The sequence below is a fragment of the Eucyclogobius newberryi genome, unplaced genomic scaffold, assembly GCF_026437365.1.
Source record: "Eucyclogobius newberryi isolate DKJ021-1_F unplaced genomic scaffold, fEucNew1.0.hap1 SCAF_25, whole genome shotgun sequence".
Classification (NCBI taxonomy): Eukaryota; Metazoa; Chordata; class Actinopteri; order Gobiiformes; family Gobiidae; genus Eucyclogobius; species Eucyclogobius newberryi.
This window is the reverse complement of record NW_027315890.1, coordinates 512481-537889: the sequence shown is the minus strand read 5'-3', so window position 1 is coordinate 537889 and position 25409 is coordinate 512481. Positions and strand designations below refer to the sequence as shown.

At 54.0% G+C, this 25409-nt stretch overlaps 1 protein-coding gene across 1 annotated transcript in view; it reads left to right on the top strand.

Moving 5' to 3' along the window:
- The window catches only part of LOC140372545 (A disintegrin and metalloproteinase with thrombospondin motifs 2-like), a gene marked incomplete at its 5' end in the record, with an annotated part of 315752 nt that overhangs the window by 151840 nt on the left and 138503 nt on the right, over positions 1 to 25409 (top strand). Inside the window, 2 exons of the mRNA XM_072459676.1 lie at positions 13367 to 13480; positions 15366 to 15511. Coding sequence (XP_072315777.1) covers positions 13367 to 13480; positions 15366 to 15511 — 260 coding nt within the window. The remainder of the gene's footprint in view (positions 1 to 13366; positions 13481 to 15365; positions 15512 to 25409) is intronic.

The following is a 25409-nucleotide window of genomic DNA, read 5'->3' as shown; positions in this document are numbered from 1 at the left end:
CTGTTCTCAGGTCTCTGCACTGCCCCCTGTGGCTATGAGAATAGACTTTAAAGCAGCTCTGCTTGTGTACAAGTCTCTCCATGGCCTAGCACCAAAGTACATCTTGGATATGTTAGTGCCATATGAACCATCTCGGACTCTGAGGACCTCAGGGACCGGCCTCCTGCTGGTGCCAGAGTCAGGACTAGACATGGACCGGCCTCCTGCTGGTGCCAGAGTCAGGACTAAACATGGACCGGCCTCCTGCTGGTGCCAGAGTCAGGACTAAACATGGACCGGCCTCCTGCTGGTGCCAGAGTCAGGACTAAACATGGACCGGCCTCCTGCTGGTGCCAGAGTCAGGACTAAACATGGACCGGCCTCCTGCTGGTGCCAGAGTCAGGACTAAACATGGACCGGCCTCCTGCTGGTGCCAGAGTCAGGACCAAACATGGACCGTCCTCCTGCTGGTGCCAGAGTCAGGACTAAACATGGACCGGCCTCCTGCTGGTGCCAGAGTCAGGACTAACTATGGACCGGCCTCCTGCTGGTGCCAGAGTCAGGACTAAACATGGAGCGGCCTCCTGCTGGTGCCACAGTCAGGACTAAACATGGACCGGCCTCCTGCTGGTGCCAGAGTCAGGACTAAACATGGACCGGCCTCCTGCTGGTGCCAGAGTCAGGACTAAACATGGACCGGCCTCCTGCTGGTGCCCAGAGTCAGGACTAAACATGGGGAATCTGCGTTTCAGTTTTATGCAGCTAAAATCTGGAACAGTCTTCCTGAAGATGTGAGACAGACAATGTTCAAATCTAAATATTAAACTCCTCTTTATGCGAGTAACTAAACTCCTGCATAAAGCCTATGCATAAAATGTTCTTCTCTTAGACTAATGATGCAGATAATATATCACTATTATGCAGATAAAATACATCACAGAAATATAATCATATATTCACATTTTATCACAATATTCTCTCTTATTTTCACATATTTACACCTTTATTTGGTTAAAATGTGTTTAAACGTCTCAGTGTTCATAGAACTCTCCTGTATATATTTATGTCATCTTTATAATCCAGGTCAATTAAAGATGAAATGGTCCTGGTCCTGGTCCTGGTCCTGGTCCTGGTCCTGGTCCTGGTCCTGGTCCTGGTCCTGGCTCTGGCTCTGGCTCTGGCCCTGTTCCTGGTCCAGGTTCTGGTCCTGGTCCTGGTCCTGGCTCTGGTCCTGGTCCTGGTCCTGGTCCTGGCTCTGGCTCTGGCTCTGGCCCTGTTCCTGGTCCTGGTCCTGGTCCTGGTCTAGGTCCTGGCTCTGGCTCTGGTCCTGGTCCTGGTCCTGGTCCTGGTCCTGGTCCTGGTCCTGGCTCTGGCTCTGGCTCTGGCTCTGGCTCTGGCTCTGGCTCTGGCTCTGGCTCTGGTCCTGGTCCTGGTCCAGGTTCTGGTCCTGGTCCTGGTCCTGGCTCTGGTCCTGGTCCTGGTCCTGGTCCTGGCTCTGGCTCTGGCTCTGGCCCTGTTCCTGGTCCTGGTCCTGGTCCTGGCTCTGGCTCTGGCTCTGGCCCTGTTCCTGGTCCTGGTCCTGGTCCTGGTCTAGGTCCTGGTCCTGGTCCTGGTCCTGGTCCTGGCTCTGGCTCTGGCTCTGGTCCTGGCTCTGGTCCTGGTCCAGGTTCTGGTCCTGGTCCTGGCTCTGGTCCTGGTCCTGGTCCTGGTCCTGGTCCTGGTCCTGGCTCTGGTCCTGGTCCTGGTCCTGGTCCTGGTCCAGGTTCTGGTCCTGGTCCTGGTCCTGGCTCTGGTCCTGGTCCTGGTCCTGTTCCTGGTCCTGGTCCTGGTCCTGGTCCAGGTTCTGGTCCTGGTCCTGGTCCTGGCTCTGGTCCTGGTCCTGGTCCAGGTTCTGGTCCTGGTCCTGGTCCTGGTCCTGGTCCTGGCTCTGGTCCTGGTCCTGGCTCTGGTCCTGGTCCTGGTCCAGGTTCTGGTCCTGGTCCTGGCTCTGGTCCTGGTCCTGGTCCTGGCTCTGGTCCTGGTCCTGGTCCAGGTTCTGGTCCTGGTCCTGGTCCAGGTTCTGGTCCTGGTCCTGGCTCTGGTCCTGGTCCTGGTCCAGGTTCTGGTCCTGGTCCTGGTCCAGGTTCTGGTCCTGGTCCTGGTCCTGGCTCTGGTCCTGGTCCTGGTCCTGGTCCTGGTCCTGGCTCTGGTCCTGGTCCTGGTCTTGGTCCTGGTCCAGGTTCTGGTCCTGGTCCTGGTCCTGGCTCTGGTCCTGGTCTTGGTCCTGGTCCAGGTTCTGGTCCTGGTCCTGGTCCTGGCTCTGGTCCTGGTCCTGGTCCTGGTCCTGGTCCTGGCTCTGGTCCTGGTCCTGGTCCAGGTTCTGGTCCTGGTCCTGGTCCTGGCTCTGGTCCTGGTCCTGGTCCTGGTCCTGGTCCTGGCTCTGGTCCTGGTCCTGGTCTTGGTCCTGGTCCAGTGGAAACACTGTGTCAGGAGGGGAGGGGGAGGGGCTTTGGAGCTGCAGCAGGAAAACAGCTCAAAACAGACTTTTCTCTTTTGACCCTGTTTAACCTTTTTCTTTTACATTCACATGTGCAACATAAAAGAACACGACACAGAGTAAAACTAAAATATGAATGATTATAATCACTATTATCATTATTACAACAACAACAACAACAACAACAACAACAACAGCAGCAGCACAGGTGAGGAGAGAGCTGAAGAGGATTAAAGTGAGGAAGGAGCAGGACCTGAGGCATCAGCCCCAGGCTCCTTAAGTCCTGCAGATGAACTGTGTGGAGTTATGGAGCATGTCTTCAACATGAGCCTGAAGCTGAGGGTGGTACCACAGGTCTGAAGACCTCCTGTCTGGTACCACAGGTCTGAAGACCTCCTGTCTGGTACCACAGGTCTGAAGACCTGCTGTCTGGTACCACAGGTCTGAAGACCTCCTGTCATGTCAGCCATGGACCCGCTGCAGTTTGTATATCGTCCTGGCATCGGCGTGGAGGACGCCGTCATCTCCTGCTGCACCGCTCTCTCTCTCACCTGGAGAAGCCTGGCAGCTCTGTGAGGATCCTGTTCTTTCATCTCTCCAGCGCCTTCAACACCATCAGCTCCTGAGGGACAAACTGGAGACAGTGTGAGGGACCTGCAGTGTGAGGGACCTGCAGTGTGAGGGACCTGCAGTGTGAGGGACCTGCAGTGTGAGGGACCTGCAGTGTGCGGGACCTGCAGTGTGAGGGACCTGCAGTGTGCGGGACCTGCAGTGTGAGGGACCTGCAGTGTGAGGGACCTGCAGTGTGGAGGACCTGCAGTGTGGAGGACCTGCAGTGTGGAGGACCTGCAGTGTGGAGGACCTGCAGTGTGAGGGACCTGCAGTGTGGAGGACCTGCAGTGTGAGGGACTTGCAGTGTGAGGGACCTGCAGTGTGAGGGACCTGCAGTGTGAGGGACCTGCAGTGTGGGGGACCTGCAGTGTGGGGGACCTGCAGTGTGAGGACCTGCAGTGTGAGGGACTTGCAGTGTGAGGGACCTGCAGTGTGAGGGACCTGCAGTGTGAGGGACCTGCAGTGTGGGGGACCTGCAGTGTGGAGGACCTGCAGTGTGGAGGACCTGCAGTGTGAGGGACTTGCAGTGTGAGGGACCTGCAGTGTGAGGGACCTGCAGTGTGAGGGACCTGCAGTGTGGGGGACCTGCAGTGTGGAGGACCTGCAGTGTGGAGGACCTGCAGTGTGAGGGACCTGCAGTGTGGAGGACCTGCAGTGTGGGGGACCTGCAGTGTGAGGGACCTGCAGTGTGGAGGACCTGCAGTGTGAGGGACCTGCAGTGTGAGGGACCTGCAGTGTGCGGGACCTGCAGTGTGAGGGACCTGCAGTGTGCGGGACCTGCAGTGTGAGGGACCTGCAGTGTGAGGGACCTGCAGTGTGAGGGACCTGCAGTGTGAGGGACCTGCAGTGTGCGGGACCTGCAGTGTGAGGGACCTGCAGTGTGGGGGACCTGCAGTGTGGGGGACCTGCAGTGTGGAGGACCTGCAGTGTGGAGGACCTGCAGTGTGAGGGACCTGCAGTGTGGAGGACCTGCAGTGTGAGGGACTTGCAGTGTGAGGGACCTGCAGTGTGAGGGACCTGCAGTGTGAGGGACCTGCAGTGTGGGGGACCTGCAGTGTGGGGGACCTGCAGTATGGAGGACCTGCAGTGTGGAGGACCTGCAGTGTGAGGGACCTGCAGTGTGGAGGACCTGCAGTGTGGGGGACCTGCAGTGTGAGGGACCTGCAGTGTGGAGGACCTGCAGTGTGGGGGACCTGCAGTGTGGGGGACCTGCAGTGTGGGGGACCTGCAGTGTGAGGGACCTGCAGTGTGGAGGACCTGCAGTGTGGAGGACCTGCAGTGTGGGGGACCTGCAGTGTGAGGGCCCCAGGGCACTGTCCTCGCGCCCTTTCTCTTCACCCTTTACACTGCAGACCTCAGACATGGACAGTTGTGTCCTGCAGAAGTTCTCTGACCACTCTGCCATCATGGGACTCATCACAGACGATGATGTGGAGGACATAGGACAGAGGACAGAGGACAGAGGACTGGAGCAGGACTTTGTGGAACCTCCTCCTCATCAACGCAGATGACCAAGGAGAGGCCACGCCCCCCTCACCAGTGAACATCCAGGGACGGGACAGGCCACGCCCCCCTCACCAGTGAACATCCAGGGACGGGACAGGCCACGCCCCCCTCACCAGTGAACATCCAGGGACGGGACAGGCCACGCCCCCCTCACCAGTGAACATCCAGGGACGGGACAGGCCACGCCCCCCTCACCAGTGAACATCCAGGGACGGGACAGGCCACGCCCCCCTCACCAGTGAACATCCAGGGACGGGACAGGCCACGCCCCCCTCACCAGTGAACATCCAGGGACGGGACAGGCCACGCCCCCCTCACCAGTGAACATCCAGGGACGGGACAGGCCACGCCCCCCTCACCAGTGAACATCCAGGGACGGGACATTGAGACAGTGACTCATACAAGGACCTGGTGTTTCATCTGAACCACAAACTGGACTGGACTCATAACACAGACTGTACAGGAAGAGCCAGAGTAGGCTCTACCTCCTGAGGAGACTCAGGTCTTTTGGAGTGACAGAGCCGCTCCTGACAGGGCCGCTCCTGACAGGGCCGCTCCTGACAGGGCCGCTCCTGACAGGGCCGCTCCTGACAGGGCCGCTCCTGACAGGGCCGCTTCTGACAGGGCCGCTCCTGACATGGCCACTCCTGACATGGCCGCTCCTGACAGGGCCACTCCTGACAGGGCCGCTCCTGACAGGGCCTTGTCTCTCTGGTTACCGCCCCCTTGTCTCTCTGGTTACCGCCCCTTGTCTCTCTGGTTACCGCCCCCTTGTCTCTCTGATTACCGCCCCCTTGTCTCCCTGGTTACCGCCCCCTTGTCTCTCTGGTTACCGCCCCTTGTCTCTCTGGTTACCGTCCCCTTGTCTCTCTGGTTACCGCCCCTTGTCTCTCTGGTTACCGCCCCCTTGTCTCCCTGGTTACCGCCCCCTTGTCTCTCTGGTTACCGCCCCCTTGTCTCTCTGGTTGCCGCCCCCTTGTCTCTCTGGTTACCGCCCCTTGTCTCTCTGGTTACCGCCCCCTTGTCTCCCTGGTTACCGCCCCCTTGTCTCTCTGGTTACCGCCCCCTTGTCTCTCTGGTTACCGCCCCCTTGTCTCTCTGGTTACCGCCCCCTTGTCTCTCCGGTTACCGCCCCCTTGTCTCTCCGGTTACCGCCCCCTTGTCTCTCCGGTTACCGCCCCTTGTCTCTCTGGTTACCGTCCCCTTGTCTCTCTGGTTACCGCCCCTTGTCTCTCTGGTTACCGCCCCCTTGTCTCTCTGGTTACCGCCCCCTTGTCTCTCTGGTTACCGCCCCTTGTCTCTCTGGTTACCGTCCCCTTGTCTCTCTGGTTACCGCCCCTTGTCTCTCTGGTTACCGCCCCCTTGTCTCCCTGGTTACCGCCCCCTTGTCTCTCTGGTTACCGCCCCCTTGTCTCTCTGGTTACCGCCCCCTTGTCTCTCTGGTTACCGCCCCTTGTCTCTCTGGTTACCGCCCCCTTGTCTCTCTGATTACTGCCCCCTTGTCTCCCTGGTTACCGCCCCCTTGTCTCTCTGGTTACCGCCCCTTGTCTCTCTGGTTACCGCCCCCTTGTCTCCCTGGTTACCGCCCCCTTGTCTCTCTGGTTACCGCCCCCTTGTCTCTCTGGTTACCGCCCCCTTGTCTCTCCGGTTACCGCCCCCTTGTCTCTCCGGTTACCGCCCCTTGTCTCTCTGGTTACCGTCCCCTTGTCTCTCTGGTTACCGCCCCTTGTCTCTCTGGTTACCGCCCCCTTGTCTCTCTGGTTACCGCCCCCTTGTCTCTCTGGTTACCGCCCCCTTGTCTCTCCGGTTACCGCCCCCTTGTCTCTCTGGTTACCGCCCCCTTGTCTCCCTGGTTACCGCCCCCTTGTCTCTCTGGTTACCGCCCCTTGTCTCTCTGGTTACCGTCCCCTTGTCTCTCTGGTTACCGCCCCTTGTCTCTCTGGTTACCGCCCCCTTGTCTCCCTGGTTACCGCCCCCTTGTCTCTCTGGTTACCGCCCCCTTGTCTCTCTGGTTACCGCCCCCTTGTCTCTCTGGTTACCGCCCCTTGTCTCTCTGGTTACCGCCCCTTGTCTCTCTGGTTACCGCCCCCTTGTCTCCCTGGTTACCGCCCCCTTGTCTCTCTGGTTACCGCCCCTTGTCTCTCTGGTTACCGCCCCTTGTCTCTCTGGTTACCGTCCCCTTGTCTCTCTGGTTACCGCCCCTTGTCTCTCTGGTTACCGCCCCCTTGTCTCTCCGGTTACCGCCCCCTTGTCTCTCTGGTTACCGCCCCTTGTCTCTCTGGTTACCGCCCCTTGTCTCTCTGGTTACCGCCCCCTTGTCTCTCTGGTTACCGCCCCCTTGTCTCTCCGGTTACCGCCCCTTGTCTCCCTGGTTACCGCCCCTTGTCTCTCTGGTTACCGCCCCCTTGTCTCTCTGGTTACCGCCCCCTTGTCTCCCTGGTTACCGCCCCCTTGTCTCTCTGGTTACCGCCCCCTTGTCTCTCTGGTTACCGCCCCCTTGTCTCTCTGGTTACCGCCCCCTTGTCTCTCTGGTTACCGCCCCCTTGTCTCTCCGGTTACCGCCCCCTTGTCTCTCCGGTTACCGCCCCCTTGTCTCTCCGGTTACCGCCCCCTTGTCTCTCCGGTTACCGCCCCCTTGTCTCTCCGGTTACCGCCCCCTTGTCTCCCTGGTTACCGCCCCCTTGTCTCTCTGGTTACCGCCCCCTTGTCTCTCTGGTTACCGCCCCCTTGTCTCTCTGGTTACCGCCCCTTGTCTCTCTGGTTACCGCCCCTTGTCTCTCTGGTTACCGTCCCCTTGTCTCTCTGGTTACCGCCCCCTTGTCTCTCTGGTTACCGCCCCCTTGTCTCTCTGGTTACCGCCCCCTTGTCTCTCTGGTTACCGCCCCCTTGTCTCTCTGGTTACCGCCCCCTTGTCTCTCTGGTTACCGCCCCCTTGTCTCCCCGGTTACCGCCCCCTTGTCTCTCCGGTTACCGCCCCCTTGTCTCTCTGGTTACCGCCCCCTTGTCTCCCTGGTTACCGCCCCCTTGTCTCTCTGGTTACCGCCCCCTTGTCTCTCTGGTTACCGCCCCCTTGTCTCTCTGGTTACCGCCCCCTTGTCTCTCCGGTTACCGCCCCCTTGTCTCTCCGGTTACCGCCCCCTTGTCTCCCTGGTTACCGCCCCCTTGTCTCCCTGGTTACCGCCCCCTTGTCTCTCTGGTTACCGCCCCCTTGTCTCTCTGGTTACCGCCCCTTGTCTCTCTGGTTACCGCCCCCTTGTCTCTCTGGTTACCGCCCCCTTGTCTCCCTGGTTACCGCCCCCTTGTCTCTCTGGTTACCGCCCCCTTGTCTCTCTGGTTACCGCCCCCTTGTCTCCCTGGTTACCGCCCCCTTGTCTCTCTGGTTACCGCCCCCTTGTCTCTCTGGTTACCGCCCCCTTGTCTCTCTGGTTACCGCCCCCTTGTCTCTCCGGTTACCGCCCCCTTGTCTCTCCGGTTACCGCCCCCTTGTCTCTCCGGTTACCGCCCCCTTGTCTCTCCGGTTACCGCCCCCTTGTCTCCCTGGTTACCGCCCCCTTGTCTCTCTGGTTACCGCCCCCTTGTCTCTCTGGTTACCGCCCCCTTGTCTCTCCGGTTACCGCCCCCTTGTCTCTCTGGTTACCGCCCCCTTGTCTCCCTGGTTACCGCCCCCTTGTCTCTCTGGTTACCGCCCCCTTGTCTCTCTGGTTACCGCCCCCTTGTCTCTCTGGTTACCGCCCCCTTGTCTCTCTGGTTACCGCCCCCTTGTCTCTCTGGTTACCGCCCCCTTGTCTCTCTGGTTACCGCCCCCTTGTCTCTCCGGTTACCGCCCCCTTGTCTCTCCGGTTACCGCCCCCTTGTCTCTCCGGTTACCGCCCCCTTGTCTCTCTGGTTACCGCCCCCTTGTCTCCCTGGTTACCGCCCCCTTGTCTCTCTGGTTACCGCCCCCTTGTCTCTCTGGTTACCGCCCCCTTGTCTCTCTGGTTACCGCCCCCTTGTCTCTCCGGTTACCGCCCCCTTGTCTCTCTGGTTACCGCCCCCTTGTCTCCCTGGTTACCGCCCCCTTGTCTCCCTGGTTACCGCCCCCTTGTCTCTCTGGTTACCGCCCCCTTGTCTCTCTGGTTACCGCCCCTTGTCTCTCTGGTTACCGCCCCCTTGTCTCCCTGGTTACCGCCCCCTTGTCTCTCTGGTTACCGCCCCCTTGTCTCTCTGGTTACCGCCCCTTGTCTCTCTGGTTACCGTCCCCTTGTCTCTCTGGTTACCGCCCCTTGTCTCTCTGGTTACCGCCCCCTTGTCTCCCTGGTTACCGCCCCCTTGTCTCTCTGGTTACCGCCCCCTTGTCTCTCTGGTTACCGCCCCTTGTCTCTCTGGTTACCGTCCCCTTGTCTCTCTGGTTACCGCCCCTTGTCTCTCTGGTTACCGCCCCCTTGTCTCCCTGGTTACCGCCCCCTTGTCTCTCTGGTTACCGCCCCCTTGTCTCTCTGGTTACCGCCCCTTGTCTCTCTGGTTACCGCCCCTTGTCTCTCTGGTTACCGTCCCCTTGTCTCTCTGGTTACCGCCCCTTGTCTCTCTGGTTACCGCCCCCTTGTCTCTCTGGTTACCGCCCCCTTGTCTCTCTGGTTACCGCCCCCTTGTCTCTCTGGTTACCGCCCCCTTGTCTCCCTGGTTACCGCCCCCTTGTCTCTCTGGTTACCGCCCCCTTGTCTCTCTGGTTACCGCCCCCTTGTCTCTCTGGTTACCGCCCCCTTGTCTCTCTGGTTACCGCCCCCTTGTCTCTCTGGTTACCGCCCCCTTGTCTCTCTGGTTACCGCCCCCTTGTCTCTCCGGTTACCGCCCCCTTGTCTCTCCGGTTACCGCCCCCTTGTCTCTCCGGTTACCGCCCCCTTGTCTCTCCGGTTACCGCCCCCTTGTCTCTCTGGTTACCGCCCCCTTGTCTCCCTGGTTACCGCCCCCTTGTCTCTCTGGTTACCGCCCCCTTGTCTCTCTGGTTACCGCCCCCTTGTCTCTCTGGTTACCGCCCCCTTGTCTCTCCGGTTACCGCCCCCTTGTCTCTCTGGTTACCGCCCCCTTGTCTCCCTGGTTACCGCCCCCTTGTCTCCCTGGTTACCGCCCCCTTGTCTCTCTGGTTACCGCCCCCTTGTCTCTCTGGTTACCGCCCCTTGTCTCTCTGGTTACCGCCCCCTTGTCTCCCTGGTTACCGCCCCCTTGTCTCTCTGGTTACCGCCCCCTTGTCTCTCTGGTTACCGCCCCTTGTCTCTCTGGTTACCGTCCCCTTGTCTCTCTGGTTACCGCCCCTTGTCTCTCTGGTTACCGCCCCCTTGTCTCCCTGGTTACCGCCCCCTTGTCTCTCTGGTTACCGCCCCCTTGTCTCTCTGGTTACCGCCCCTTGTCTCTCTGGTTACCGTCCCCTTGTCTCTCTGGTTACCGCCCCTTGTCTCTCTGGTTACCGCCCCCTTGTCTCCCTGGTTACCGCCCCCTTGTCTCTCTGGTTACCGCCCCCTTGTCTCTCTGGTTACCGTCCCCTTGTCTCTCTTGTTACCGCCCCTTGTCTCTCTGGTTACCGCCCCCTTGTCTCCCTGGTTACCGCCCCCTTGTCTCTCTGGTTACCGCCCCTTGTCTCTCTGGTTACCGCCCCTTGTCTCTCTGGTTACCGCCCCCTTGTCTCTCTGGTTACCGCCCCCTTGTCTCCCTGGTTACCGCCCCTTGTCTCTCTGGTTACCGCCCCCTTGTCTCCCTGGTTACCGCCCCCTTGTCTCTCTGGTTACCGCCCCCTTGTCTCTCTGGTTACCGCCCCCTTGTCTCTCTGGTTACCGCCCCCTTGTCTCTCTGGTTACCGCCCCCTTGTCTCTCTGGTTACCGCCCCCTTGTCTCTCCGGTTACCGCCCCCTTGTCTCTCTGGTTACCGCCCCCTTGTCTCTCTGGTTACCGCCCCCTTGTCTCTCCGGTTACCGCCCCCTTGTCTCTCTGGTTACCGCCCCCTTGTCTCCCTGGTTACCGCCCCCTTGTCTCCCTGGTTACCGCCCCCTTGTCTCTCTGGTTACCGCCCCCTTGTCTCTCTGGTTACCGCCCCCTTGTCTATCCGGTTACCGCCCCCTTGTCTCTCCGGTTACCGCCCCCTTGTCTCTCTGGTTACCGCCCCCTTGTCTCCCTGGTTACCGCCCCCTTGTCTCCCTGGTTACCGCCCCCTTGTCTCTCTGGTTACCGCCCCCTTGTCTCTCCGGTTACCGCCCCTTGTCTCTCTGGTTACCGCCCCTTGTCTCTCTGGTTACCGCCCCCTTGTCTCTCTGATTACCGCCCCCTTGTCTCTCTGGTTACCGCCCCTTGTCTCTCTGGTTACCGCCCCTTGTCTCTCTGGTTACCGCCCCCTTGTCTCCCTGGTTACCGCCCCCTTATCTCTCTGGTTACCGCCCCCTTGTCTCTCTGGTTACCGCCCCCTTGTCTCTCTGGTTACCGCCCCTTGTCTCTCTGGTTACCGCCCCCTTGTCTCCCTGGTTACCGCCCCCTTGTCTCTCTGGTTACCGCCCCTTGTCTCTCTGGTTACCGTCCCCTTGTCTCTCTGGTTACCGTCCCCTTGTCTCTCTGGTTACCGCCCCTTGTCTCTCTGGTTACCGCCCCCTTGTCTCCCTGGTTACCGCCCCCTTGTCTCTCTGGTTACCGCCCCCTTGTCTCTCTGGTTACCGCCCCCTTGTCTCTCTGGTTACCGCCCCCTTGTCTCTCTGGTTACCGCCCCCTTGTCTCCCTGGTTACCGCCCCCTTGTCTCTCTGGTTACCGCCCCCTTGTCTCTCTGGTTACCGCCCCCTTGTCTCTCCGGTTACCGCCCCCTTGTCTCTCCGGTTACCGCCCCCTTGTCTCTCCGGTTACCGCCCCCTTGTCTCCCTGGTTACCGCCCCCTTGTCTCTCTGGTTACCGCCCCCTTGTCTCTCTGGTTACCGCCCCCTTGTCTCTCTGGTTACCGCCCCCTTGTCTCTCTGGTTACCGCCCCCTTGTCTCTCTGGTTACCGCCCCCTTGTCTCCCTGGTTACCGCCCCCTTGTCTCTCTGGTTACCGCCCCCTTGTCTCTCTGGTTACCGCCCCCTTGTCTCTCTGGTTACCGCCCCCTTGTCTCTCCGGTTACCGCCCCCTTGTCTCTCCGGTTACCGCCCCCTTGTCTCTCCGGTTACCGCCCCCTTGTCTCTCCGGTTACCGCCCCCTTGTCTCTCTGGTTACCGCCCCCTTGTCTCTCTGGTTACCGCCCCCTTGTCTCTCTGGTTACCGCCCCCTTGTCTCTCTGGTTACCGCCCCCTTGTCTCTCCGGTTACCGCCCCCTTGTCTCTCCGGTTACCGCCCCCTTGTCTCTCCGGTTACCGCCCCCTTGTCTCTCTGGTTACCGCCCCCTTGTCTCCCTGGTTACCGCCCCCTTGTCTCTCTGGTTACCGCCCCCTTGTCTCTCTGGTTACCGCCCCCTTGTCTCTCTGGTTACCGCCCCCTTGTCTCTCCGGTTACCGCCCCCTTGTCTCTCTGGTTACCGCCCCCTTGTCTCCCTGGTTACCGCCCCCTTGTCTCCCTGGTTACCGCCCCCTTGTCTCTCTGGTTACCGCCCCCTTGTCTCTCTGGTTACCGCCCCTTGTCTCTCTGGTTACCGCCCCCTTGTCTCCCTGGTTACCGCCCCCTTGTCTCTCTGGTTACCGCCCCCTTGTCTCTCTGGTTACCGCCCCCTTGTCTCTCTGATTACCGCCCCCTTGTCTCCCTGGTTACCGCCCCCTTGTCTCTCCGGTTACCGCCCCCTTGTCTCTCCGGTTACCGCCCCCTTGTCTCTCTGGTTACCGCCCCCTTGTCTCTCTGGTTACCGCCCCCTCTCAGCTCATCCCAGGCTCTCCTCGCCTGTGCGTGGGTTCACAGCTGTGTCTGGTTGTTCATCACTGGCTCTAGTATTGTAGGTGTTTGTTTCCTCCGCTTCAGTGCGAGATTGTCTGCGTTGCCCTGTTTAGCCTGAGCATTCGAGCTTTCTGATATTTTCAATCCTGTCCTACTCCTTGTGATCCTGTTTGCCGTCATTGACCTTGGACCGTTCCTGAGTATTCCTTCTGCCTGACCTCTGACATGACCTCTGACATTGCTGTTTGCTGGCTCTGACCACCGCTGGAAGGACCTCCCCTTGTCGTCCTGACATTACCAGTGACTTTGTTCTGTTCTATTAAAGACTGTTAAATCTTTGCCTGTTTACAGCTCCGTAATTGGCTCCGTTCTGCCGTTCGTGACACAAACTAGGGTTAACCCTGCCCCTGACCCTGCCCCTGCCCCTGACCCTGCCCCTGACTGCCCCTGCCCCTGCCCCTGACTGACCCTTCCCCTGACCCTGCCCCCGACCCTGACCCTGCCCCTGCCCCTGACCTTGACCCTGACCCTTTCCCTGACCACTCAAACTTTTTGTTTTTAAGTCCATAAATTACCACAGACCGTTTTTTTTCTTTTTCTTTTAACCATGCCCAAAAACACAACACTGCAGTTTCCCGCCTTTGGGCCCTAAATGCCATTTGATTGGCCCAAATCAGCAGCTGTTTTTTCAAGACTTTGTGAACTCGCAAAAATTGCTTTTTGGCTAAGTTACAGTGCTTGAGCCTTGTGTATATTTGTGTATTTCTCATGTACTTTGTGTATTTTTTGTATATTTGCAGTACACAGTGCTTGAGCCTTGTGTATATTTGTGTATTTCTCATGTACTTTGTGTATTTTTTGTATATTTGCAGTACACGGTGCTTGAGCCTTGTGTATATTTGTGTATTTCTCGTGTACTTTGTGTATTTCGTGTATATTTGCAGTACACGGTGCTGGATCCCTGTAAACAGCTCTGGTGCAGTCACTACAACGACCCGTTTTACTGTAAAACCAAGAAAGGACCTCCTCTGGACGGGACCAGCTGTGGGACAGGACAGGTGAGACAACAGACAGGACAGGTGAGACTACAGACAGGACAGGTGAGACTACAGACAGGACAGGTGAGACTACAGACAGGACAGGTGAGACCACAGACAGGACAGGTGAGACTACAGACAGGACAGGTGAGACTACAGACAGGACAGGTGAGACCACAGACAGGACAGGTGAGACCACAGACAGGACAGGTGAGACTACAGACAGGACAGGTGAGACCACAGACAGGACAGGTGAGACTACAGACAGGAGAGACCACAGACAGGACAGGTGAGACCACAGACAGGACAGGTGAGACTACAGACAGGAGAGACCACAGACAGGACAGGTGAGACCACAGACAGGACAGGTGAGACCACAGACAGGACAGGTGAGACCACAGACAGGACAGGTGAGACTACAGACAGGAGAGACCACAGACAGGACAGGTGAGACCACAGACAGGACAGGTGAGACCACAGACAGGACAGGTGAGACCACAGACAGGACAGGTGAGACTACAGACAGGACAGGTGAGACCACAGACAGGACAGGTGAGACTACAGACAGGACAGGTGAGACTACAGACAGGACAGGTGAGACCACAGACAGGACAGGTGAGACTACAGACAGGAGAGACCACAGACAGGACAGGTGAGACCACAGACAGGACAGGTGAGACTACAGACAGGACAGGTGAGACCACAGACAGGACAGGTGAGACCACAGACAGGACAGGTGAGACAACAGACAGGACAGGTGAGACTACAGACAGGACAGGTGAGACCACAGACAGGACAGGTGAGACTACAGACAGGACAGGTTAGACAACAGACAGGACAGGTGAGACTACAGACAGGACAGGTGAGACTACAGACAGGACAGGTAAGACCACAGACAGGACAGGTGAGACCACAGACAGGACAGGTGAGACCACAGACAGGACAGGTGAGACTACAGACAGGACAGGTGAGACCACAGACAGGACAGGTGAGACCACAGACAGGACAGGTGAGACCGCAGACAGGACAGGTGAGACCGCAGACAGGACAGGTGAGAATGCAGACAGGACAGGTGAGACTACAGACAGGACAGGTGAGACTGCAGACAGGACAGGTGAGACTACAGACAGGACAGGTGAGACTACAGACAGGAGAGACCACAGACAGGACAGGTGAGACTACAGACAGGACAGGTGAGACTACAGACAGGACAGGTGAGACCACAGACAGGACAGGTGAGACTACAGACAGGACAGGTGAGACTACAGACAGGAGAGGTGAGACTACAGACAGGCGAGAACACAGACAGGACAGGTGAGACCACAGACAGGACAGGTGAGACTACAGACAGGACAGGTGGGACCACAGACAGGACAGGTGAGACTACAGACAGGACAGGTAAGACCACAGACAGGACAGGTGAGACTACAGACAGGACAGGTGAGACTACAGACAGGACAGGTGAGACCACAGACAGGACAGGTGAGACTACAGACAGGACAGGTGAGACTGCAGACAGGACAGGTGAGACTGCAGACAGGACAGGTGAGACTGCAGACAGGACAGGTGAGACTACAGACAGGACAGGTGAGACCACAGACAGGACAGGTGAGACTACAGACAGGACAGGTGAGACTACAGACAGGACAGGTGAGACCACAGACAGGACAGGTGAGACTACAGACAGGAGAGACCACAGACAGGACAGGTGAGACCACAGACAGGACAGGTGAGACTGCAGACAGGACAGGTGAGACTACAGACAGGACAGGTGAGACCACAGACAGGACAGGTGAGACCACAGACAGGACAGATTAAGGACCAAAACTAAAAGGTTTGTGTGCTCGACTGTCTGTTTGTTTATATTCCTGTTTCCGTGGTGACTCTGTTTTGTTACATGTTGCAGCACTGTTTCCGTGGCAGCTGCGTGTACATCTCTCCTCACATGCTGCGCACTCATGGATCCTGGGGAGAGTGGAGTCCATTTGGCTCCTGTTCTCGGTCCTGTGGCTCCGGGCTCCAGTTCAGGACTAGGATTTGTGACAGTCCCAGGTACCAGCCAATCACAACGCTCACTCATGGTGTGGTCAAAGCTCTGAGCCAATCACAGTGCTTGCTCAGGCTGAGGTCAAAACTCTAGAGACCGGCAAGAGAGGGTTAGGGCTAGCTTCATGGTGCTGCAGGCCTTTTGTTAGGTGTTAGATGTTAGGTGTCAGGTGTTAGGTGTTAGGTGTTAGGGGTAGGTGTTAGGTGTTAGGTGTTAGGGGTAGGTGTTAGGTGTTAGGTGTTAGGGGTAGGTGTTAGGTGTGAGGTGTTAGGTGTTAGGGGTAGGTGTTAGGTGTCAGGTGTTAGGTGTTAGGTGTTAGGGGTAGGTGTTAGGTGTGAGGTGTGAGGTGTTAGGTGTTAGGGGTAGGTGTTAGGTGTTAGGTGTCAGGTGTTAGGTGTTAGGTGTTAGGGGTAGGTGTTAGGTGTTAGGTGTTAGGGGTAGGTGTTAGGTGTTAGGTGTTAGGGGTAAGGTGTTAGGTGTTTGGGGTAGGTGTTAGGGGTAGGTGTTAGGTGTTAGGTGTTAGGGGTAGGTGTTAGGTGTTAGGTGTTAGGTGTTAGGGGTAGGTGTTAGGTGTTAGGTGTTAGGGGTAAGGTGTTAGGTGTTTGGGGTAGGTGTTAGGTGTTAGGTGTTAGGGGTAGGTGTTAGGTGTTAGGTGTTAGGTGTTAGGGGTAAGGTGTTAGGTGTTTGGTGTTAGGTGTTAGGGGTAGGTGTTAGGTGTTAGGTGTTAGGGGTAGGTGTTAGGTGTTAGGTGTTAGGGGTAGGTGTTAGGTGTCAGGTGTTAGGTGTTAGGGGTAGGTGTTAGGTGTTAGGTGTTAGGTGTTAGGGGTAGGTGTTAGGTGTTAGGTGTTAGGGGTAAGGTGTTAGGTGTTTGGGGTAGGTGTTAGGGGTAGGTGTTAGGTGTTAGGTGTTAGGGGTAGGTGTTAGGTGTTAGGTGTTAGGTGTTAGGGGTAGGTGTTAGGTGTTAGGTGTTAGGTGTTAGGGGTAAGGTGTTAGGTGTTTGGTGTTAGGGGTAGGTGTTAGGTGTTAGGTGTTAGGTGTTAGGGGTAAGGTGTTAGGGGTAGGTGTTAGGTGTTAGGTGTTAGGGGTAAGGTGTTAGGTGTTTGGGGTAGGTGTTAGGGGTAGGTGTTAGGTGTTAGGTGTTAGGGGTAGGTGTTAGGTGTTAGGTGTTAGGTGTTAGGGGTAGGTGTTAGGTGTTAGGTGTTAGGGGTAAGGTGTTAGGTGTTTGGGGTAGGTGTTAGGTGTTAGGTGTTAGGTGTTAGGGGTAGGTGTTAGGTGTTAGGTGTTAGGTGTTAGGGGTAAGGTGTTAGGTGTTTGGTGTTAGGGGTAGGTGTTAGGTGTTAGGTGTTAGGTGTTAGGGGTAGGTGTTAGGTGTTAGGTGTTAGGTGTTAGGGGTAGGTGTTAGGTGTTAGGTGTTAGGTGTTAGGGGTAGGTGTTAGGTGTCAGGTGTTAGGTGTTAGGTGTTAGGGGTAGGTGTTAGGTGTTAGGTGTTAGGTGTTAGGGGTAGGTGTTAGGTGTTAGGTGTTAGGTGTTAGGGGTAAGGTGTTAGGTGTTTGGGGTAGGTGTTAGGGGTAGGTGTTAGGTGTTAGGTGTTAGGGGTAGGTGTTAGGTGTTAGGTGTTAGGTGTTAGGGGTAGGTGTTAGGTGTTAGGTGTTAGGGGTAAGGTGTTAGGTGTTTGGGGTAGGTGTTAGGTGTTAGGTGTTAGGGGTAGGTGTTAGGTGTTAGGTGTTAGGTGTTAGGGGTAAGGTGTTAGGTGTTTGGTGTTAGGGGTAGGTGTTAGGTGTTAGGTGTTAGGTGTTAGGGGTAAGGTGTTAGGTGTTTGGTGTTAGGGGTAGGTGTTAGGTGTTAGGTGTTAGGTGTTAGCGGTAAGGTGTTAGGTGTAAGGTGTTAGGTGTTAGGTGTTAGGTGTTAGGGGTAGGTGTTAGGTGTTAGGTGTTAGGTGTTAGGGGTAGGTGTTAGGTGTTAGGTGTTAGGTGTTAGGGGTAAGGTGTTAGGTGTTTGGTGTTAGGGGTAAGGTGTTAGGTGTAAGGTGTTAGGTGTTAGGTGTTAGGTGTTAGGTGTTAGGTGTTAGGGGTAGGTGTTAGGTGTTAGGTGTTAGGGGTAGGTGTTAGGTGTTAGGTGTTAGGGGTAAGGTGTTAGGTGTTTGGTGTTAGGGGTAGGTGTTAGGTGTTAGGGGTAAGGTGTTAGGTGTTTGGTGTTAGGGGTAGGTGTTAGGTGTTAGGTGTTAGGTATTAGGGTTAGGTGTTAGGGGTAGGTGTTAGGGGTGGGGTTAGGTGTTAGGTGTTAGGGGTTAGGGGTTAAGGATAGGTGTTAGGTGTTAGGGTTAGGTGTTAGGGGTAGGTGTTAGGGGTAGGGTTAGGTGTTAGGTGTTAATGATAGGTGTTAGGTGTTAGGTGTTAGGTGTTAGGGGTTAGGGGAAGGGTTAGGTGTTAGGTGTTAATGATAGGTGTTAGGTGTTAGGTGTTAGGTGTTAGGTGTAGGGTTAGGTGTTAAGGGTAGGTGTTAGGTGTTAGGGGTAAGGTTAGGTGTTACGTGTTAGGTGTTAGGTGTTAGAGGTTAGGTGTTAAGGGTAGGTGTTAGGTGTTAGGGGTAAGTGTTAGGTGTAGGGTTAGGTGTTAGGTGTTAAGGGTAGGTGTTAAGTGTTAGGGGTTAGGCGTTAGGGGTAGGTGTTAGGGGTAGGGTTAGGTGTTAGGTGTCAGGTGTTAGGTGTTAGGGGAAGGGTTAGGTGTTGGGTGTTAAGGGTAGGTGTTAGGGGTAGGGTTAGGTGTTAGGTGTCAGGTGTTAGGGGTAGGTGTTAGGGGTAGGGTTAGGTGTTAGGTGTCAGGTGTTAGGTATTAGGGGTATGTGTTAGGGGTAGGGTTAGGTGTTAGGTGTTAAGGGTAGGTGTTAGGGGTAGGTGTTAAGGGTAGGGTTAGGTGTTAAGGATAGGTGTTAGGTGTTAAGGGTAGGTGTTAGGTGTTAGTGTTTGGGGTAGGTGTTAGGTGTTAGGTGTAGGTGTTAGGTGTTAGGGTTAGATGTTAGGTGTTAGGTGTTAGGGGTAGGGTTAGGGGTAGGTGTTAGGTGTTAGGTGTTAGGGGTAGGTGTTAGGGGTAGGGTTAGGTGTTAGTTTTAGGTGTTAGGGGTAGAGTTAGGTGTTAGGTGTTAGGTGTTAGGTGTTAGGTGTTAGGTGTTAGGTGTTAGGTGTTAGGGGTAGATTTAGGTGTTAGGTGTCAGGTGTTAGGTGTTAGGGGTAGAGTTAAGTGTTAGTTTTAGGTGTTAGGGGTAGGGTTAGGGGTAGGGTTAGGTGTTAGTTTTAGGTGATAGGGGTAGGGTTAGGTGTTAGGTGTTAGGTGTTAGGTGTTAGGTGTCAGGTGTTAGGTGTTAGGGGTAGGTGTTAGGGGTAGGTGTTAAGTGTTAGGTGTCAGGTGTTAGGTATTAGGGGTAGGGGTAGGTGTTAGGTGTCAGGTGTTAGGTGTTAGGGGTAGGGTTAGGTGTTAGTTTTAGATGTTAGGTGTTAGGGGTAGGTGTTAGGTGTTAGGGGTAGGTGTTGGGTGTTAGGTGTTAGGGGTAGGTGTTAGGTGTTAGGTGTTAGGTGTTAGGGGTAAGGTGTTAGGTGTTTTGTGTTAGGGGTAGGTGTTAGGTGTTAGGTGTTAGGGGTAAGGTGTTAGGTGTAAGGTGTTAGGTGTTAGGTGTTAGGTGTTAGGGGTAGGTGTTAGGTGTTAGGTGTTAGGGGTAGGTGTTAGGTGTTAGGTGTTAGGGGTAAGGTGTTAGGTGTTTGGTGTTAGGGGTAGGTGTTAGGTGTTAGGTGTTAGGGGTAAGGTGTTAGGTGTTTGGTGTTAGGGGTAGGTGTTAGGTGTTAGGTGTTAGGTGTTAGGGGTAAGGTGTTAGGTGTAAGGTGTTAGGTGTTAGGTGTTAGGTGTTAGGTGTTAGGGGTAGGTGTTAGGTGTTAGGGGTAGGTGTTAGGTGTTAGGTGTTAGGGGTAAGGTGTTAGGTGTTAGGTGATAGGTGTTAGGTGTTAGGTGTTAGGGGTAGGTGTTAGGTGTTAGGTGTTAGGGGTAGGTGTTAGGTGTTAGGTGTTAGGGGTAAGGTGTTAGGTGTTTGGTGTTAGGGGTAGGTGTTAGGTGTTAGGTGTTAGGTGTTAGGGGTAGGTGTTAGGTGTTAGGTGTTAGGGGTAAGGTGTTAGGTGTTAGGTGATAGGTGTTAGGTGTTAGGTGTTAGGGGTAGGTGTTAGGTGTTAGGTGTTAGGGGTAGGTGTTAGGTGTTAGGTGTTAGGGGTAAGGTGTTAGGTGTTTGGTGTTAGGGGTAGGTGTTAGGTGTTAGGTGTTAGGGGTAAGGTGTTAGGTGTTTGGTGTTAGGGGTAGGTGTTAGGTGTTAAGTGTTAGGTGTTAGGTGATAGGTATTAGGGTTAGGTGTTAGGGGTAGGTGTTAGGGGTGGGGTTAGGTGTTAGGTGTTAGGGGTTAAGGATAGGTGTTAGGGTTAGGTGTTAGGGATAGGTGTTAGGGGTAGGGTTAGGTGTTAGGTGTTAATGATAGGTGTTAGGTGTTAGGTGTTAGGGGTAAGTGTTAGGTGTAAGGTTAGGTGTTACGTGTTAGGTGTTAGGTGTTAGGGGTAAGTGTTACGTGTAGGGTTAGGTGTTAAGGGTAGGTGTTAGGTGTTAGGGGTAAGTGTTAGGTGTAGGGTTAGGTGTTAGGTGTTAAGGGTAGGTGTTAAGTGTTAGGGGTAGGGTTAGGTGTTACGTGTTAGGTGTTAAGGGTAGGTGTTAGGTGTTAGGCGTTAGGGGTAGGTGTTAGGGGTAGGGTTAGGTGTTAGGTGTCAGGTGTTAGGTGTTAGGGGAAGGGTTAGGTGTTGGGTGTTAAGGGTAGGTGTTAGGTGTTAGGGGTAGGTGTTAGGGGTAGGGTTAGGTGTTAGGTGTCAGGTGTTAGGTATTAGGGGTATGTGTTAGGGGTAGGGTTAGGTGTTAGGTGTTAAGGGTAGGTGTTAGGGGTAGGGTTAGATTTTAAGGGTAGGTGTTAGGGGTAGAGGTAGGTGTTAGGGATTAGGGATTAGGGTTAAGGGTGGGTGTTAGGTGTTAGGGGTAGGTGTTAAGGGTAGGGTTAGGTGTTAAGGATAGGTGTTAGGTGTTAAGGGTAGGTGTTAGGTGTTAAGGGTAGGTGTTAGGTGTTAGTGTTAGGTGTAGGTGTTAGGTGTTAGGGTTAGGGGTAGGTGTTAGGTGTTAGGGGTAGGTGTTAGGGGTAGGGTTAGGTGTTAGTTTTAGGTGTTAGGGGTAGATTTAGGTGTTAGGTGTCAGGTGTTAGGTGTTAGGGGTAGAGTTAAGTGTTAGTTTTAGGTGTTAGGGGTAGGGTTAGGGGTAGGTGTTAAACGTCAGGTGTCAGGTGTTAGGGGCAGGTGTTAGGGGTAGGTGTTAGGTGTTAGGTGTCAGGTGTTAGGTATTAGGGGTAGGGTTAGGTGTTAGTTTTAGATGTTAGGTGTTAGGGGTAGGTGTTAGGTGTTAGGGGTAGGTGTTGGGTGTTAGGTGTCAGGGATAGGTGTTAGGTGTTAGGTGTTAGGGTTAGGTGTTAGGGGTAGGTGTTAGGGGTAGGGTTAGGTGTTAGGTGTTAAGGGTAGGTGTTAGGTGTTAGGGTTAGTGTTAGGTGTAGGGTTAGGTGTTAGGTGTTAAGGGTAGGTGTTAGGTGTTAGGGGTAGGGTTAGGTGTTACGTGTTAGATGTTAAGGGTTGGTGTTAGGTGTTAGGGGTAGGTGTTAGGTGTTAGGTGTTAGGGGTAGGTGTTAGGTGTTAGGGGTAAGTGTTAGGTGTAGGGTTAGGTGTTAGGTGTTTAGGGTAGGTGTTAGGTGTTAGGGGTAGGTGTTAGGGGTAGGGTTCAGGTGTTAGGTGTCAGGTGTTAGGGGTAGGTGTTAGGGGTAGGGTTAGGTGTTAGGTGTCAGGTGATAGGTGTTAGGAGTATGTGTTAGGGGTAGGGTTAGGTTTTAAGGGTAGGTGTTAGGGGTAGGGTTAGGTGTTAGGGATTAGGGATTAGGGTTAAGGGTGGGTGTTAGGTGTTAGGGGTAGGGTTAGGGGTAGGTGTTAGGTGTTAAGGGTAGGTGTTAGGAGTTGGTGTTAGAGGTAGGGTTAGGTGTTAGGGATAGGTGTTAGGTGTAGATGTTAGGTGTTAGGTGTTAGGGGTAGGGGTAGGGGTAGGTGTTAGGTGTTAAGGGTAGGTGTTAGGGGTAGTTGTTAAGGGTAGGGTTAGGTGTTAAGGGTAGGTGTTAGTTGTTAAGGGTAGGTGTTAGGTGTTAGTGTTTGGTGTAGGTGTTAGGTGTTAGGGATAGGTGTTAGGTGTAGGTGTTAGGTGTTAGGTGTTAGGTGTTAGATGTTAGGTGTTAGGTGTTAGGTGTTAGGTGTTAGGGGTAGGGTTAGGGGTAGGTGTTAGGTGTTAGGTGTTAGGTGTTAGGGGTAGGTGTTAGGGGTAGGGTTAGGTTTTAGTTTTAGGTGTTAGGGGTAGGGTTAGGTGTTAAGTGTTAGAGGTAGGGTTAGGTGTTAGGTGTTAGTTTTAGGTGTTAGGGGTAGGGTTAGGTGTTAAGTGTTAGAGGTAGGGTTAGGTGTTAGGGGTAGGTGTTGGGTGTTAGGTGTCAGGGGTAGGTGTTAGGTGTTAGGTGTAGGTGTTAAGTGTTAGGGGTAGGTGTTAGGTGTTAGGGGTAGGTGTTAGGTGTTAGGGGTAATTATTAGGTGTTAGGGGTAGGTGTTAGGTGTTAGGTGTTAAGGGTAGGTGTTGGGTGTTAGTGTTAGGGGTAGGTGTTAGGAGTTAGGTGTTAAGGGTAGGTGTTGGGTGTTAGTGTTAGGGGTAGGTGTTAGGAGTTAGGTGTTAAGGGTAGGTGTTGGGTGTTAGTGTTAGGGCTAGGTGTTAGGAGTTAGGTGTTAAGGGTAGGTGTTGGGTGTTAGTGTTAGGGGTAGGTGTTAGGTGTTAGGTGTTAAGGGTAGGTGTTGGGTGTTAGTGTTAGGGGTAGGTGTCAGGACAAAACATGGGGAATCTGCGTTTCAGTTTTATGCAGCTAAAATCTGGAACATTCTTCCTGAAGATGTGAGACAGGTTCTACTCTGACAATGTTCAAATCTAAGCTAAAAACAGTTTTGTTTAGCTGCGCATATGACTGAAAGGATTTTTTCTTTGCACTCTTCTCTTTTGTTTTTTGATTTTATTAGTTTAGAAAATCAGTTGGATTGATAATTTTTAATTTAGTTAATTTTATTGTATTTCTGTTTCTGTAATTTCTTTGTGATTTGAATGCATTTTTCCTGCTGTGAAGCACTTTGAATTGCCTTGTGTATGAAATGTGCTCTACAAATAAACTTGCCTTGCCTTGCCTAGGTGTTAGGTGTTAGGAGTAGGTGTTAAGTGTTAGGGGTAGGTGTTAGGTGTTAGGGGTAGGTGTTAGGTGTTAGGTGTTAGTGGTAATTATTAGGTGTTAGGGGTAGGTGTTAGGTGTTAGGTGTAGGTGTTAGGGGTAGGTGTTAGGTGTTAGGGGTAGGTGTAGGTGTTAGGGGTAGGTGTTAGGTGTTAGGGGTAGGTGTTAGGTGTTAGGGGTAGGTGTTGGGTGTTAGGGGTAGGTGTTAGGTGTTAGGGGTAGGTGTTGGGTGTTCTTGTTTGGTTTTAGGTGTTAGGGGTAGGTTTTAGGTTTTAGGGGTAGGTGTTTGGTGTTAGTGTTAGGTGTTAGGGGTAAGTGTTAGGTGTTAGGGGTAGGTGTTAGGTGTTAGGTGTAGGTGTTAGGTGTTGGGTGTTAGGTGTTAGGGGTAGGTGTTGGGTGTTCGTGTTTGGTTTTAGGTGTTAGGGGTAGGTGTTAGGTGTTAGGTGTTAGGTATAGGTGTTAGGTGTTAGGTGTTAGGTGTAGGTGTTAGGTGTTAGGTGTTAGGGGTAGGTGTTAGGTGTTAGGGGTAGGTGTTGGGTGTTAGTTGTTAGGGGTAGGTGTTAGGTGTTAGGGGTAGGTGTTGGGTGTTCGTGTTTGGTGTTAGGTGTTAGTTTTAGGTGTTAGGGGTAGGGTTAGGTGTTAGGTGTCAGGTGTTAGGTACTAGGGGTAGAGTTAGGGGTAGGTGTTAGCTGTTAGGTGTCAGGTGTTAGGTACTAGGGGTAGAGTTAGGGGTAGGTGTTAGGTGTCAGGTATTAGGTGTTAGGGGTAGGGTTAGGTGTTAGTTTTAGATGTTAGGTGTTACGTGGTAGGTGTAGGTGTTAGGGGTAGGTGTTAGGTGTTAGGGGTAGGTGTTGGGTGTTAGGTGTCAGGGGTAGGGGTTAGGTGTTAGGTGTAGGTGTTAGGTGTTAGGTGTTAGGTGTTAGGTGTTAGGAGTTAGGTGTTAAGGGTAGGTGTTGGGTGTTAGTGTTAGGGGTAGGTGTTAGGTGTTAGGAGTAGGTGTTAAGTGTTAGGGGTAGGTGTTAGGTGTTAGGTGTTAGGGGTAGGTGTTAGGTGTTAGGTGTTCGGGGTAGGTGTTGGGTGTTAGTTTTATGTGTTAGGTGTTAGGTGTTAGGTGTTAGTTGTTAGGAGTAGGTGTTAAGTGTTAGGGGTAGGTGTTAGGTGTTAGGTGTTAGGGGTAGGTGTTAGGTGTTAGGTGTTAGGGGTAGGTGTTGGGTGTTAGTGTTAGGGGTAGGTGTTAGGGGTAGGTGTTGGGTGTTCGTGTTTGGTGTTAGGGGTAGGTTTTAGGTTTTAGGGGTAGGTGTTTGGTGTTAGTGTTAGGTGTTAGGGGTAAGTATTAGGTGTTAGGGGTAGGTGTTAGGTGTTAGGTGTAGGTGTTAGGGGTAGGTGTTAGGTGTTCGTGTTTGGTTTTAGGTGTTAGGGGTAGGTTTTAGGTGTTAGGGGTAGGTTTTAGGTTTTAGGGGTAGGTGTTAGGTGTTAGGTGTTAGGTATAGGTGTTAGGTGTTAGGTGTTAGGGGTAGGTGTTAGGTGTTAGGGGTAGGTGTTGGGTGTTCGTGTTTGGTGTTAGGTGTTAGTTTTAGGTGTTAGGGGTAGGGTTAGGTGTTAGGTGTCAGGTGTTAGGTGTTAGGGGTAGGTGTTAGGGGTAGATGTTAGGTGTTAGGTGTCAGGTGTTAGGTATTAGTGTTAGGTGTTAGGTGTTAGGTATTAGGGGTAGGGTTAGGTGTTAGGTGTCAGGTGTTAGGTGTTAGGGGTAGGGTTAGGTGTTAGTTTTAGATGTTAGGTGTTAGTTGGTAGGTGTTAGGGGTAGGTGTTAGGTGTTAGGTGTTAGGTGTTAGGTGTAGGTGTTAGGTGTTAGGTGTTAGGTGTTAGGAGTTAGGTGTTAAGGGTAGGTGTTGGGTGTTAGTGTTAGGGGTTAGCTGTTAGGAGTAGGTGTTAAGTGTTAGGGGTAGGTGTTAGGTGTTAGGTTTTCGGGGTAGGTGTTGGGTGTTAGTGTTAAGTGTTATGTGTTAGGTGTTAGGTGTAGGTGTTAGGTGTTAGTTGTTAGGTGTTAGGTGTCAGGTGTTAGGTGTTAGGGGTAGGTGTTAGGGGTAGGTGTTAGGTGTTAGGTGTTAGGGGTAGGGTTAGGGGTAGGGTTAGGTGTTAGTTTTAGATGTTAGGTGTTAGGTGGTAGGTGTTAGGGATAGGTGTTGGGTGTTCGTGTTTGGTGTTAGGTGTTAGGGGTAGGTTTTAAGTTTTAGGGGTAGGTGTTTGGTGTTAGTGTTAGGTGTTAGCGGTAGGTTTTAGGTGTTAGGGGTAGGTGTTAGGTGTTAGGTGTTAGGTGTTAGTTGTTAGGTGTTAGGGGTAGGTGTTGGGTGTTAGTGTTAGGGGTAGGTGTTAGGGGTAGGTGTTGGGTGTTCGTGTTTGGTGTTAGGGGTAGGTTTTAGGTTTTAGGGGTAGGTGTTTGGTGTTAGTGTTAGGTGTTAGGGGTAAGTATTAGGTGTTAGGGGTAGGTGTTAGGTGTTAGGTGTAGGTGTTAGGGGTAGGTGTTAGGTGTTAAGGGTAGGTGTTGGG